Below are 17,031 nucleotides of genomic sequence, written 5' to 3' on the forward strand. Positions count from 1 at the left end.
TACCCCCTTCTAAACCTCTCACCACAGTAAGAGTGTGTTTTAAAATTTGCTCTGAGTATTAATCTCCTGAGTTATCTAGTACAGTTTTGACTCTTCCTGACACTTCAATATTATGTTTCACATTTAAAATTTCCTTTTGTCAAGATTTTTATGTCTCTGCTTTCTCGTATGATGCCTTAAACGTAGGATGCTCAGTAAATATTTGTTGAATGAGTGAATACTTGAGCTTTAATCATTTTTCACACATTTACTTAAGTCTAACATTTTTACTGTCTTTTTTATTTTTTAGTGCAACTCACCTCTTGTGGGGAAATTTATTGTTTAGCTGAATGACATGATAGCCATTTCCACCTTCTGTTTTAGCTCTAAAGTTTTGGTAAAATAATATTCCATATATTAGCTATTATTTGTTGCTGCTGTAAATTTTACCATTGCACAAAGGGCACTTTCACACACTAATGATTTCTTCAGCCGACTTTTTTGACTGCGTAAAGTTAAAATAAGTTTCATAATAACACAATTCAAATGCTGATAGTAGATTAAGTCACGTGGGTAATAACTGACAGAAAACATTGACCATGCTTTGTTCAACAGGCAAATTAAAAATGCACTGAGGATCTGCTTTGTTTCTGGCTATTTTTCTTTTTCAGTTTTATTGGAAGATAGGGCAGATGTGAAATTAAGGTGCTGCGTAGTTTATTCTCATTCAAGTGATGCTTTTTAAATCATAATTGTTTTTGACTATCTTTTGGGTCAGACCAACATTTAAAAAGACATAGGGTCCTGTTTTAATGCTTACCCCGGCAGCAAACTCACCCTTCCACAGGACCCTTCTGAGAACTCTGAATTAAAGCTGCTGTTTTAATTGTGTCCATCTGTCATAATGTCTTGGTCAGTGGTTTCCTCTTCGTGCAAACACTTTTGTCACTCTTCTAATCACATATTTTGCTTGTTCACCCCCTAGAGAGTTCATATATTACTGCTTTGATATGTATTTTCACATGCATTTAAAACTTCACTATCTAACATTTTGGGGGAAGACTCTGTTGACCAAAGTTCATTAATGTTGCTGCAGCTGGTCTCCGTTTTAATTCATCTTTGGTTGCTTTGTTTTCTTAAGCCCTGTGAGGTAGAGTTTTATTTTTTTCCTTTCCCAGAAACATCAGAGTCAATAAATAACTATCCAGTAATATTAAACAAACCCTAGAATAGTCCAACTTATATATTTTCATTAGCCTTACTCCCGTCGATTCTGGTTTTTAGATTAAGAATTGGGGAATATAAGAAATTTCAGACTGGAGCTGAAGAGCGCTTAGAAACTATGGAGGAACTAGCCAGAACTAGATGGCTTTTACCAACTCAGCCAGCTACGTTCTCATAAATTCCACTTTGGTAGATATTATTTCCAGGAAAAAACAGGCTATTTCCTTTGTTATTCTGGAAAATTTTTGAAAAATCTAGATTCTCTATAAATATTTAGTCCTTGGATTCTGAGATGGTCTGATGCAGAGAGCAGTCTACTTAAAATTATTTGTATTATTGTGGTAAAATATATACAACAAAAAATCTGCCATTTTTAAGTGTACAATTCAGTGACGATAATTACATTCACCATGTTGTACAGTCATCACCACTATCAATTTTCAAAAGTTTTTCATTAGCCTAAACAGAAACTCAGTCAGTGTCCCTTAAGCAATAACTCTCTCTTTCCCTGTTCTACCCACCACTGATAAACTTTGGTTTTTATGCATTTGCCTAATTAGATATTTCCTAGAAGTGGGGTCATTCAATATTTGTCCTTTTATGTCTGACTTACTTCATTCAGCATGTTCTTAAGGTTCATTCCTATCATAGCATGTATCAGAACATTTTTCTGTATGGCTGAGTACTATCTCATTGTATGGATATACCACATTTTATCAATTAATCTGTTGATAGACATTTGGTTTTTTTTTCACCTTTTAGTTATTGTGAATAGTGCTGCAGTGAACATTGTTATTCAGGTATGTGTTTGTGTCAGTTCTTTAATTATACTTTTGGGTAGATACCTAGGATTGAGATTGCTAGGCCATATGATAATTCTCTATTTAACTTTTTGAGGAACTGCCAAACTGTTTTCCACAGTGGCTGCACCATTTTGCAATCTTAACAACAAAGAATCAAAGTTCCAGTTTCTTTACATGCCTGCCAACAACTGTCGTTGTCCATTTTTCTGATTAGAGCTATCTTAAAAAAAAAAAAAAGTGGGTGTGAAAATGATACTTCATTGTGGTTTTGATTTGCATTTTCTAGTGACTAATGTCATTGAGCATCTTTTCATGTGCTTGTTGACCATTTGTGTACCTTCTCTGGTAAATATCTATTCAAGTCTTTTGCTCATTTTTTGATTGAGTTGTCTTTTTGTTTTTGAGTTGTAAGAGTTCTTTATATATCCTCTGTATTAAGCCCTTGTCAGATATGATTTCCAAATATTTTAGCCCATTCTGAAGGTTGTCTCTTTGTTGATCAAGTTCTTCGATGCCCGAAAGTTTTAGATTTTGATGAAATGCAATTCATCTGTTTTGTCTTTTGTTGGTGGTAGTTGTGGTGTCATATCTAAGAATCCGTTGTTGAAAAGTCGGTCCTGAAGCATTACCTCTATGTTTATTTTAAGTTTCAGTTCTTGTATTTAGGTTTCTGATCAATTTTGAGTTAAATTTTGTATATGGTGTGAGGTATGGATACAGGTTCATTTTCTCGTATGTGGAAGCCTAGCTGTCTCAGCACCATTTATTGAAGAGACTAGTGTTTCTCCACTGAATGGACTTATTGAAGCCTTTGTTGAAAATCAATTGACCATAGATATTTGGGTTTATTCTGGACTCTGAATTCTACTGCATTGGTATATATGTCTATACTTACACCAGTTACAATTACTCTAGTTTTACACTACATTTTGAAATTGGGAAGTATGCATTCCCCTTCTTTTTCAAAATTTCTTGTCTATTTGGGGCATCTTTCATTTTCATATAAATTGGGAGGATTGGTTTTTCTGTTTCTGCAAAGAAGGCTGTTGGAATTTTGGTAGGGATTGTGTTGCATCTGTAGATCATGGTGGGTAGCATTGACATTTCAACAGTATTAAGTCTTCCAATCCATGGGCATGGAATATCCTTCCATTAACTTAGGTTTCCTTTAATTTCTTTCAGCAAAACCTCAAAGTTTTCAGTGTACAGGTCTTCCGCCTCCCTGGTTAAATTTATTCCTTGATATTTATTCTTTAGATACTATTATAAATGGAATTGTTTTCTTAATTTCCTTTTCAGATTGCTCATTGCAAGTGTATAGAAATCCAACTGATTTTTGTGTGTTGACCTTGTACCCTGCTACATTGCTGAATTTGCTTATTGACTCTAGTAACTCTCTTGTTGATTCTTTAGGGTTTTTTATATAGGATCGTGTCATCCATGAAAAGGCATACTTTTAATTTTCCCTTCCCAATTTGGATAACTTTTATTTCTTTTTCTTCCCTAATGCTCTGGCTAGAACTTCCAGTACAATGTTGAATAGTAGTGGTGAGAGCGGGTATCCTTGTTTTGTTCCATATTTCAAGGGAAAATGTGTTTTTCTATTGAGTATGATGTGAGCTATGAGTTTTTCATAAATGCCCTTTATCAGAATGTGGAATTTTCCTTCTATTCCTAGTTTGTTGAGTGTTTTTATCATGAAAGAGTATTAGATTTTGTCAAATATTTTTTCTTCATCAATTGATCATATGGCTTTTTCCTTTGTTCTGTTAACGTGATTGATTACATTCATTGATTTTCTAATGTTGAACCTTGCATTCCTGGGGTAAATCCCACTTGATCACGGTGTATAATCCTTTGGATTCAGTTGCTAGTATTTTGTTGAGGATTTTTGCATCTATATTCATAAGGGATATTGGTCTGTAGCTTTTTTGTGGTGTCTTTATTTGGCTTTTGTTTCAAGGGTAATGCTAGCCTCGTAGAATGAATCGAGAAGTGTTTCCCCTTGTTTTTTTTTTTTTTTTGTAAAGAAGCGTTTAAGAAGGATTGGTGACACTTCTATAAATGTTTAGTAGAATTCCCCAGTGAAACTGTCCTGTGACTTTGGTTTTTTTGTTTGTTTTTTGGTTGGGAGGTTAGTTTCTTTTTTTAATATCACATTTCTCTTCATACCCTTCACCTCTATCCAGAATAATCTTTCTCTCAACATTTTATTACTTTTACTTCAAGGCTGGATTTAGGGTCCAGTTCCTTAATGAAACCTTTTTTTTTTTCTCAGTTGTTTTCTTTTTTTTCTTTGTTATATGTTTTTTTTTTTTTAATTTTTATTAAGCTTCAAGTGAACATTTACCATTCCAATCGGTCTGTCACATGTAGGTTTACATACATCTTACTCCCTTCTCCCACTTGCTCTCCCCCTATTGAGTCAGCCCTTACAGTCTCTCGTTTCGTGCCAATTTTGCCATCTTCCCTCTCTCTCTATCTTCCCTTCCCCCCTCCAGTCAAGAGTTGCCAACACACTCTCCTGTGTCCACCTGATTTAATTAGCTCACTCTTCATCAGCATCTCTCTCCCACCCACTGACCAGTCCTTTTCATGCCTGATGATTTGTCTTCAGGGATGGTTCCTGTCCTGTGCCATCAGAAGTTCTGGGGAGCATTGTCTCTGGGATTCCTCTAGTCGCAATCATAACATTAGGTGTGGTCTTTTAATGAGAATTTGGGGTCTGTATCCCATTGGTCTCCTGCTCCCTCAGGAGTTGTCTGTTGTGCTCCCTGACAGGGCAGACATCGATTGTGGCTGGGCACCAACTAGTTCTTCTGGTCTGAGGATAATGTAGGTCTCTGGTTCATGTGGCCCTTTCTGTCTCTTGGGTTCTTAGTTGTCGTGTGACCTTGGTGTTCTTCCTTTGCCTTTGCTCCAGGTGGGTTGAGACCAATTGATGTATCTTAGATGGCCGCTTGTTGGCATTTAGGACCCCAGGCGCCACAATTCAAAGTGGGATGCAGAGTGTTTTCATAATAGAATTATTTTGCCCATTGACTTAGAAGTCCCCTCAAGCCAAGTTCCCCAGACCCCAGCCCCTGCTCCGCTGACCTTTGAAGCTTTCATTTTATCCCGGAAACCTCTTTGCTTTTAGTCCAGTCCAATTAGGCTGACCTTCCTTGTATTGTGTGTTGTCTTTCCCTTCACCCAAAACAGTTCTTATCTACTGATTGATCAATAAAAAGCCCTCTCCCTCCCTCCCTCCCTCCCCTCTTTGTAACCACAAAAGTATGTGTCCTTCTCCGTTTTTTCTATTTCTCAAGATCTTATAATAGTGGTCTTATACAATATTTGTCCTTTTGCAACCGACTCATTTCGCTCAGCATAATGCCTTCCAGATTCCTCCATGTTATGAAATGTTTCAGAGATTCGTCACTGTTCTTTATCGATGCGTAGTATTCCATTGTGTGAATATACCACAGTTTATTTACCCATTCGTCCGTTGACGGACATCTTGGTTGCTTTCAGCTTTTTGCTATTGTAAACAGAGCTGCAATAAACATGGGTGTGCATATATCTCTTTGTGTGAAGGCTCTTGTATCTCTAGGGTATATTCCGAGGAGTGGGATTTCTGGGTTGTATGGGAGTTCTATTTCTAACTGTTTAAGATAACGCCAGATGGATTTCCAAAGTGGTTGTACCATTTTACAATCCCACCAGCAGTGTATGAGAGTTCCAATCTCTCTGCAGCCTCTCCAACATTTATTATTTTGTGTTTTTTGGATTAATGCCAGTCTAGTTGGTGTGAGATGGAATCTCATCGTAGTTTTAATTTGCATTTCTCTAATGGCTAATGATCGGGAGCATTTTCTCATGTATCTGTTGGCTGCCTGAATATCTTCCTTAGTGAAATGTGTGTTCATATCCTTTGCCCACTTCTTGATTGGGTTGTTTGTCTTTTTGTGGTTGAGTTTTGACAGAATCATGTAGATTTTAGAGATCAGGCGCTGGTCTGAGATGTCATAGCTGAATATTCTTTCCCAATCTGTAGGTGGTCTTTTTACTCTTTTGGTGAAGTCTTTAGATGAGCATAGGTGTTTGATTTTTAGGAGCTCCCAGTTATCTGGTTTCTCTTCATCATTTTTGGTAATGTTTTGTATTCTGTTTATGCCCTGTATTAGGGCTCCTAGGGTTGTCCCTATTTTTTCTTCCATGATTTTTATCGTTTTAGTCTTTATGTTTAGGTCTTTGATCCACTTGGAGTTAGTTTTTGTGCATGGTGTGAGGTATGGGTCCTGTTTCATTCTTTTGCAAATGGATATCCAGTTATGCCAGCACCATTTGTTAAAAAGACTATCATTTCCCCAATTGACTGACACTGGTCCTTTGTCAAATATCAGCTGCTCATACGTGGATGGATTTATATCTGGGTTCTCAATTCTGTTCCATTGGTCTATGTGCCTGTTCTTGTACCAGTACCAGGCTGTTTTGACTACTGTAGCTATATAATAGGTTCTGAAATCAGGTAGGGTGAGGCCTCCCATTTTGTTCTTCTTTTTCAGTAATGTTTTGCTTATCCGGGGGTTCTTTCCTTTCCATATGAAATTAGTGATTTGTTTCTCTATCCCCTTAAAGTATGACATTGGTATTTGGATTGGAAGTGCGTTATATGTATAAATGGCTTTTGGTAGAATAGACATTTTTACTATGTTAAGTCTTCCTATCCATGAGCAGGGTATGTTTTTCCACTTAAGTATGTCCTTTTGAATTTCTTGTAGCAGAGTTTTATAGTTTTCTTTGTATAGGTCTTTTACATCCTTGGTAAGATTTATTCCTAAGTATTTTATCTTCTTGGGGGCTACTGTGAATGGTATTGATTTGGTTATTTCCTCTTCGGTGTTCTTTTTGTTGATGTAGAGGAATCCAAGTGATTTTTGTATGTTTATTTTATATCCTGAGACTCTTCCAAACTCTTCTATTAGTTTCAGTAGTTTTCTGGAGGATTCCTTAGGGTTTTCCATGTATACGATCATGTCATCTGCAAATAGCGATAGCTTTACTTCCTCTTTACCAATCTGGATACCCTTTATTTCTTTGTCTAGCCTAATTGCCCTGGCTAGGACTTCAAGTACGATGTTGAATAAGAGTGGTGATAAAGGGCATCCTTGTCTGGTTCCCGTTCTCAAGGGAAATGCTTTCAGGTTCTCTCCATTTAGAGTGATATTGGCTGTTGGCTTTGCATAGATGCCCTTTATTATGTTGAGGAATTTTCCTTCAATTCCTATTTTGGTAAGAGTTTTTATCATAAATGGGTATTGAACTTTGTCAAATGCCTTTTCTGCATCTATTGATAAGATCATGTGGTTTTTATCTTTTGTTTTATTTATGTGATGGATTACATTAATGGTTTTTCTGATATTAAACCAGCCTTGCATACCTGGTATAAATCCCACTTGATCAGGGTGTATTATTTTTTTGATGTGTTGTTGGATTCTATTGGCTAGAATTCTGTTGAGGATTTTTGCATCTATGTTCATGAGGGATATAGGTCTAAAATTTTCTTTTTTTGTAATGTCTTTACCTGGTTTTGGTATCAGGGAGATGGTAGCTTCATAGAATGAGTTGGGTAGTATTCCGTCTTGTTCTATGCTTTGAAATACCTTCAATAGTAATGGTGTTAAGTCTTCTCTGAAGGTTTGGTAGAACTCTGCAGTGAAGCCATCTGGGCCAGGACTTTTTTTTGTTGGAAGTTTTTTGATTACCGTTTCAATCTCTTTTTTTGTTATGGGTCTATTTAGTTGTTCTACTTCTGAATGTGTTAGTTTAGGTAGGTAGTATTGGTCCAAGAATTTATCCATATCTTCTAGGTTTTCAAATTTGTTAGAGTACAATTTTATGTAGTAATCTGATATGATTCTTTTGATTTCATTTGGTTCTGTTGTGATGTGGTCCTTCTCGTTTCTTTTTCGGGTTATTTGTTTCCTTTCCTGTTTTTCTTTAGTCAGTCTAGCCAATGGTTTATCAATTTTGTTAATTTTTTCAAAGAACCAGCTTTTGGCTTTGTTAATTCTTTCAATTGTTTTTCTGTTCTCTAATTCATTTAGTTCAGCTCTAATTTTTATTATTTGTTTTCTTCTGGTGCCTGATGGGTTCTTTTGTTGCTCACTTTCTATTTGTTCAAGTTGTCGGGACAGTTCTCTGATTTTGGCTCTTTCTCCTTTTTGTATGTGTGCATTTATCGATATAAATTGGCCTCTGAGCACTGCTTTTGCTGTGTCCCAGAGGTTTTGATAGAAGTATTTTCGTTCTCGTTGCTTTCTAAGAATTTCCTTATTCCCTCCTTGATGTCTTCTATAACCCCGTCTTTTTTCAGGAGGGTATTGTTCAGTTTCCAAGTATTTGATTTCTTTTCCCTAGTTTTTCTGTTACTGATATCTAGCTGCATTGCCTTGTGGTCTGAGAAGATGCTCTGTAATATTTCGATGTTTTGGATTCTGGAAAGATTTGTTTTATGACCTAATATGTGGTCTATTCTAGAGAATGTTCCATGTGCACTAGGAAAAAAAGTATATTTTGCAGCAGTTGGGTGGAGAGTTCTGTATAAGTCAATGAGGTCAAGTTGGTTGATTGTTGTAAGTAGGTCTGACGTGTCTCTATTGAGCTTCTTACTGGATGTCCTGTCCTTCTCCGAAAGTGGTGTGTTGAAGTCTCCTACTATAAATGTGGAGGTGTCTATCTCGCTTTTCAGTTCTGTTAAAATTTGATTTATGTATCTTGCAGCCCTGTCATTAGGTGCGTAAATATTTAATATGGTTATGTCTTCCTGATCAATTGTCCCTTTTATCATTATATAGTGACCTTCTTTATCCTTTGTGGCGGATTTAAGTCTAAAGTCTATTTTGTCAGAAATTAATATTGCTACTCTTCTTTTTTGCTTATTGTTTGCTTAATATATTTTTTTCCATCCTTTGAGTTTTAGTTTGTGTCTCTAAGTCTAAGGTGTGTCTCTTGTAGGCAGAATATAGATGGATCGTGTTTTTTTATCCAGTCCGTGACTCTCTGTCTCTTTATTGGTGCATTTAGTCCATTTACATTCAGCGTAATTATAGATAAATAAGTTTTTAGTGCTGTCATTTTGATGCCTTTTCATGTGTGTTGTTGGCCATTTCATTTTTCCACATGCTTTTTTGTGCTGAGACGTTGTTCTTAGTAGCTTGTGAGATCCTCATTTTCATAATGTTTAACTTTGTGTTTATTGAGTCGTTACGTTTTTCTTGGCTTTTTTTTTGAGTTATGGAATTGATATTCCTTTTTGTGGTTACCTTTTTATTTACCCCTATTTTTCTAAGTAAAAACCTAACTTGTATCGTTCTATATCGCCTTGTATCACTCTCCATCTGGCAGTTCAATGCCTCCTATATTTAGTCCCTCTTTTTGATTATTGTGATCGTTTATCTATTGATTTCCATGATTTCCTGTTATGTGTATTATTTCGTTTATTTATTTATTTTTTAGAATTAGTCTTAATTTGTTTGTTTTTGTGCTTTCCCTATTTGAGTTGCGTTGATATCAGGACGTTCTGTTTTGTGACCTTGTGTTGTGCTGGTACCTGATATTATTGTTCATCCGGCCAAACAATCTCCTTTAGCATTTCTTGCAGTCTTGGTTTAGTTTTTGCAAATTCTCTAAACTTGTATTTATCTGTAAATATCTTAATTTCTGCTTCATATTTCAGAGAGAGTTTTGCTGGATATATGATCCTTGGTTGGCAGTTTTTCTCGTTCAGTGCTCTGTATACGTCGTCCCATTCCCTTCTTGCCTGCATGGTTTCTGCTGAGTAGTCTGAACTTATTCTTATTGATTCTCCCTTGAAGGAAACCTTTCTTTTCTCCCTGGCTGCTTTTAAAATTTTCTGTTTGTCTTTGGTTTTGGCAAGTTTGATGATAATGTGTCTTGGTGTTTTTCTTTTTGGATCAATTTTAAATGGGGTTCGATGAGCATCTTGGATAGATATCCTTTCGTCTTTCATGATGTCAGGGAAGTTTTGTGTCAGGATTTCTTCAACTATTTTCTCTGTGTTTTCTGTCCCCTCTCCCTGTTCTGGGACTCCAATCACTCGCAAGTTATCCTTCTTGATAGAGTCCCACATGATTCTTAGGGTTTCTTCATTTTTTTTAATTCTTTTATCTGATTTTTTTCCAGCTGTGTTGGTGTTGTTTCCCTGGTCCTCCAGAAGTCCCAGTCTACATTCTAATTGCTCGAGTCTGCTCCTCTGACTTTCTATTGCGTTGTCAAATTCTGTAATTTTATTGTTAATCTTTTGGATTTCTACATGCTGTCTCTCTATGGATTCTTGCAACTTGTTAATTTTTCCACTATGTTCTTGAATAATCTTTTTGAGTTCTTCAACAGTTTTATCAGTGTGTTCCTTGGGTTTTTCTGCATTTATCCTAATTTCATTTGTGATATCTTTAAGCATTCTGTAAATTAGTTTTTTATATTCTGTATCTGATAATTACAGGATTGTATCTTCATTTGGGAGAGATTTTGATTCTTCTGTTTGGGGGGTTGGAGAAGCTGTCATGGTCTGTTTCTTTATGTGGTTTGATATGGACTGCTGTCTCCGAGGCATCACTGGGAAACTAGATTTTCCAGGTAGTCAGCTAAAAAAAATGCAGTCAGATCCCTATCTGAATTCTCCCTCTGGCTCCGGGTATTCGGATGTTAATGGGGCCGCCTGGGGAGGGTGGGGGAGGGATCAGAGAGCTAGGAGTGTAGCACCACAGAATATAGAGCTGAACACCGCGTTCATGCTCCACCCCCGTTCGCCAAAATCTGGGTGGGACGGGTCCCCGGCTAGGGGACTTCTCCCTCCGGTGCGCGGCACCGCTCGCGCGCACTGGGTGGGCGTTTCCCGCACGAATGGGTGGGCCCGCCCCCAGGGTCTATCCAGGCGAATATAATTGGGCCCCGCGGTCACGCCCCGCCCGTGGGCGCTCCCAAATCCCAGCAAGACGACTTCCGGGCTGGGACGCTGCTTTCCCCGTTCCGGGACCAGTCACTTCCTCCCGGGGACTTCTCCTTCCGGTGCGCCACCCCTCTCGTGTGAACTGGGTGGGCGTCACCCGCACAGCCAAGTGGGCCCGCCCCCTGGGTCAATTCAGGGGAATAAAAATGGACCCCGCGCTCACGTCCCGCCCGCGCGCACGCCCAAATCCCAGCGGAATGGCTCCCGTCTGGGACGCTGCTTTCCCCGCTCCGAGACCAGTCACTTCCGGGGATTTCTCCCTCCGGTGTGCCGTGCCACACGCGCAGACTGGGTGTGCGTCCTCCCGCACGAACGTGTGGGCCCCGCCCCGGGGTCACTTTAGGGAAATATAGGTGACCCCCCCCCCCCGCTTGTGCCCTGTCCGCTTCTCGCCTAACTCCCGGTGGGACGGCTCCCCAGCTGGGACGCTGTTTTCCCCACTCCCAGATCAGTCACTGCCTCCCGGGTGCTTCTCCCTCCGGCTGCGCCTCTACGCCGCCCGCGCCAACCAGCTAGACTTCCTCCCGGGATGGGTTTGGAGGGGGGAAGGGGTGGGCCCCCCTTCTGTGCTGTCTGCCCCCCTGGGCTCTGCCCCAGATCAGGCTCCGAAGGTCACCTGCCTGGTACGCTGGCTCCTGGTTCTGAAAACGGTCGCTGTCTGCCCGTATTTGTTCGTTTTCCATCTCTAAGTCTGTGCTTGTTGTTCAGAGTTCATAGATTGTTATGTATGTGATCGATTCCCTTGTTTTTCCGAGTCTTTGTTGCAAGAGGGATCTGTGGTAGCGTCCACCTAGTCCGCCATCTTGGCCCCGCCTCCTCAATGAAACCTTTTATCTCTTACTGGTTGAGCTCAGCTGAACTTCTGGCCTCTGTACTCTTGAGAATAGTAGTCTATAGCACATGTATTTGTGTTCAGTTGTTAGCCATCATGCTATGTTGAGTGTCTATCTCTAGATTTCATGGCAAACTTATTAAAAGCGAGAACCATGGTTATGTATCTGGTGTGTCATATAGTACTTTGTCAGTACTTGACTCTTGATAAGCAGTCAGGCACATGTGTGGATGGATTGATTCCAGTTCTAGGAATCAGTCTTTTTTGTTGCGAGTTTCCGTATGATTTTATTTTATTTATTTTTTATATATGTGCTCTTATTTTTCCTAAAGGTGATTCACAGTAATCTAACCTTTTTGAGAGTCACATCACCATTTTTTTGTGACAGTATTATATATTATGTTTTTTGATTTTCTTCGCTTATTTGGAAAAACATAATTTCCTTGTGAATCCTTCTTGTCTCAGTCTTTTTTTTTGCAATTGCTCCAATTAATCTTTACCTCACAGAGTCAGTAGCCCTCTCCTCTTTACACCAAATTGGAGTGCTGGTGCCACAGTGGTTAAGCGTTGAGCTGCTAACCGAAAGATTGGCAGTTTAAATCTACCAGCCACTCCTTGGAAACCCTATGGGGCAGTTCTGCTCTGTCTCATAGGCTCGCTGCGAGTTGGAATCGACTTGATAGCAGCGGGTTTTCTTAACACCAGCCTACTTTGTTCAGAACTTCCTTAATACATGTATCGTAATATTTCCTGTAACCTACCACGCCCCCATGCCTCCAATCTCTGCAACTCATATACATATTACTATATATGCATATAGATGTGTGCTTATGTATATGTATGTTTATGTTTATGTTATTACAAAACAAGGACCAAACCTCACTCATATTTGTATCCCAAAAACTCTCTCTGTCCTTGGAATACAGTCAGAATTGAATCAGTATTGCTAAATTACTGAGTGAATGAATCAGTCCAATAAATGAAACAAGCATATTATTTTCTCTACTTATATTTTTCTATCACTTTTGCTGTCTTTTTTTCTGATTAGGGTACTTAGAAATGTTCCTTAAATTATACTCATTTCATCTAAATCATTCTGTACAAGGATGTCTATTTTCAGAAACTTTTTTGACCTAGCTTGAAGTTCTTTATTTTTATGCATTAAAGCACTTTTCACTCAAGTTTTCTTTTACCAGTGATCATTCTGTTTACTGATAATGTAAAAACCTGTATTTTTCTTTTATTCTGACTTCCTTCCAAAGCTTTGTCTGTACTAACTTTTTTAAAGGAATTCCTTTTAAAATTTTCTTATCCTTATTTAGTAACTTCCCTTATTCACCTGTAAACTTTTGTCTTTCCGTAAAATGCCTACGTTCTCAAATGTTCTTGCCTGATTAAAGGTGCCTTATCTTTTCACTTAGTTAAATATGACTGTTCTTTGGTACTTTGAAACTCCACTTTTACTTTATATATATATATATATATATATATATATGTGTATGTATGTATACATATATATATATTGTACTTTAGATGAAGTTTTACATAACAAAATAGCTTCTCATTAAGCAATTAGTACACATACTGTTTTGTGATATTAGTTGATTTCTTTTTTGTTGTTGAAAGACCAACTCTGTTATCTTTCAAATTTCATACTTCAAACTTAATTTGGCTTTCAAAATAAAAAGCGTATTTAAAATTAAAATATTTGAAAGATAAAATATTTCTTCTTGCCTTTATCTTTTATACCAGTATTAGCTGCTGTCAAGTCAGTTCCAACTCATGGTGACCGTGTGTGTGTCAGTAGAACTGTGCACCATAAGGTTTTCATTGGCTGATTTTTAGGAAGTAAATCTCTAGGCCTTTTTTCCAAGGCATCTCTTGATGGACTTGAACCTCCAGCCTTTTGGTTAGCAGAGTGCATGATAATTCAATCAATTTGTACTGCGAAGAATAAATTTGCTTGGGATAGTTGCCACACATGTATAAATATAATCATTGGTCACTCAAAAACACTGATGATCTGTCACTATCAAAGCGTATTTTGAGCCCATATTACTTTCATGGGTATTCTATTTTATTTTATATAAAGGTTAAGAAGAGACACAAGGCATAATTTTGGCCATTAAAGTAACTTAGAATCAACTTATAACACGAAGTTTCCCCCCGCTCAACACACCCCTACACAGCAGCAAAATAAATATTATGAAGCAGTACAGAAAATATTAAATTATATGGTATAAGTTGTTTCTACACATGAAGAAAGATATAAAATTTTAAAAAAGTATTAAGGTTAGGTAACGTTTACTTGAGAAAGGTGTGTCTTTACAAAGTTTGTGAGAGAACATTTTTAAATGAGAATTTGTCAAGAGAGGATGCCATTGCAGGAAAGGGGTTGGCATAAACAGAATTATAGAATGGGGAATAAACAGGGCATCTACTTTTTTCCAAGTCTTTTCACACAATCTATAGCTTGTCTTTTTACATTCTTTTGAAAGATAGCGGTTTTGAGAAAAATAATTTTAAATAAAATCACACCTGTAATTTTACCTTTATATTAGGTATTTTTTACGTTTTGTATAAGTAATCCCTCTCTGCCCCAAGGCTGTAAAGACATCCTATATTTTCTTCTAAAGGTCTTCATATTTTTGCTTTTCTGCATTTAGGTAATTATAAATCTGAAATTGTTTTTTTATTATAATGTGTTAGCAATCTCATTTTTTCCAAATGTATAAACAATTGGCATAGCAACATTTAATGAAGAATTGCTCTTTTCACCCCTGATTTATAGTGCTATCGTTGTCAAGTTTTCAAATGTGCATCAACATGTTTCTGGGTTCTCAATTTGGTTGTATGTGTCTGTTTATCATTTCATCAGTACTACATTGTCTCAGTTAATATACCTTCATAATTATTTTTGACATTTCATAAAATGTTCTTCTAACCTGGCTCATTATCTTCATTTTTCTTTTTCCTGAGCTGTACTTGGGTCTTTGCTTTTCCTAATTAGAATTGATAGGAGGGAGGCAATATTCATTGCAGTATTATTCACAATAGCCAAAAGCTAGAAACAACCCAAGTGTCATCAACAGATAAATGGGTAAACAAAATATGGTATATATGTAGAACGGAATATTATTCTGGCATAGAAAGGAATGAAGTTGAATATACATACGACATGGTTATTGCAACATTATTTATGATAGCTGAAATTGAAAACCATTCAATTGTCCATCTGTGAAATAATGAATAAATATACTTTGTTTTACTTGTAAAAGGTAATACCACATAGTTATTAAAAAGAATTAGCTAGAATTACATTTATCGCCATGAATAAATGTCAAACAATGGGAAGGAAGCAACCTAAATTGCAGAAAGAGAGAGGTATACTACATAATTTTGAAAACACGGCACATGTACACATACTATGCCTATGCATTCATACAGATTATTTCTATTTCAGAAAATCAATAGAAATGCTAGACACAGAAATTAGTATGATGATTACATCTGGGGAATAGGATTAGAGACAAATAATAAAGGGGCTTCAACTTTCCTATAGTGTATTTCTTGAGAAAAAAATCTTACTAAAATATTGCACAGTGTTAAAATTTGATAGAGTTGAAAGTTGAGTACATGATTGCTTATTATCTTATTCCTTCTACATTTCTCCAAGTCTGAAATATTTCATTATGAAGAATAAAAATGGCATATCTAAAACAAAATGTGTATTAATTTAAAAGTATTATGCACTAAACACTAATACTGTATATTGTTCTTAAATATACACACGCAAACCCCACACATATGTATGTGTGTGTTCATCTATATATATATATATATATATTTATCTATGTCTCTGTATTTATAAGCATTATGTTTTTAAAGTATATAACTTGAATAAAAAAAAAAAATATTTCCTGCAGTTGCTGGTGGTGGTATTCCCTGGAAAGAAGTGGGGTGAGGAACTGGGAATTAAGGCCAACAGTATCTCAACTGGATCTGTTATGTTTTATTTAATGTATTAAGGACAAAATATGATGTAAATATATCATACATTAAAGACCAAACCCATTGCTGTTGAGTTAATTCCAACTCATAGCGACCCTATAGGACAGAGTAGATTGCCCATAGGGTTTCCAAGGCTGAAATCTTTATAGAAACAGACAGCCATATCTTTATCCTACAGAGCAGCTGGTGGGTTTCAACTGCTGACCTTGCAGTTAGCAGCCAAGTGCTTCACCACTGTGCTATCAGGGCTAACCAAAAAACCAAAACGAAACCCATTGCCATCAAGTCAGTTCCGACTCATAGCAACCCTATAGGACAGAGTAGATCTGACCCATAGGGTTTTCGAGGAGCGCCTGGTGGATTTGAACTGCTGACCTTTTGGTTTGCAGCAGTAGCTCTTAACCATTATGCCACCAGGGTTTCCGTACTACCATATAGCAGCTGTCAGTTCTTTGTGAGAAAAAAATGCATATTTGGTAAACTGACTCTCTCCATTTACTATTATTTATTTCTATTCTTCAAAACCGTCTTTCAGAAACATTAAGCATATGACTAAGATCTGGAGGTTGTATCTAGAGCCTGTATATAAAAGATAAATTTTGGATAAATTTTAAAAACTAAACATTTTGTCAACTTATTCATTGGGAATGATAAAGTACTATCAGAAAAATTAACTGTGGGTAATTTTTACCTATTTTTTTTCCCTCCCACAGAATACAAGTCAATGACCAGATTGTGGAAGTGGATGGAATCAGCTTGGTGGGTGTCACACAGAATTTTGCTGCAACAGTTCTCAGAAACACAAAGGGCAATGTCAGGTAAATAAGAGACTTTACATATGCACGATTTGGTTTTTATATTTTGTTGAATTTTAGTTTTGTTATGATTATACCTATTAAAAAAACCTGTTGCTGTTGAGTCGATTCCAATGCATTGCAACCCTATAAATCTATGTAATTATAATAAGAATTTCATCTAAGTACTAAAAACTTGCTGTTAGTTTCCTTTTTTTTTTTAATTGTGATAAATATAAACAACATAAAATTTGCCTGTTTAACCATTTTCAAGTATACAGTCCAGTGGCATTCATCACATTCACAATGTTGTGCAGCTATCACCATTATGTTTCTAAAACTTTTCCATCGCCCCAAACAGAGAGCCTTTAGTAC

The 17,031-nt window shown here is 37.0% G+C and overlaps 1 protein-coding gene across 11 annotated transcripts in view; it reads left to right on the forward strand.

Annotated features, from left to right (window-relative positions):
* The window catches only part of PPP1R9A (protein phosphatase 1 regulatory subunit 9A), a 364,328-nt gene that overhangs the window by 212,848 nt on the left and 134,449 nt on the right, over positions 1-17,031 (forward strand). For all 11 annotated transcript variants that reach the window (XM_049894806.1, XM_049894804.1, XM_049894811.1 and 8 more), the window contains one exon: positions 16,576-16,680. In XM_049894806.1, coding sequence (XP_049750763.1) covers positions 16,576-16,680 — 105 coding nt within the window. The remainder of the gene's footprint in view (positions 1-16,575; positions 16,681-17,031) is intronic.

Source organism: Elephas maximus, chromosome 8 (assembly GCF_024166365.1).
Source record: "Elephas maximus indicus isolate mEleMax1 chromosome 8, mEleMax1 primary haplotype, whole genome shotgun sequence".
NCBI classification, from domain to species: Eukaryota; Metazoa; Chordata; class Mammalia; order Proboscidea; family Elephantidae; genus Elephas; species Elephas maximus.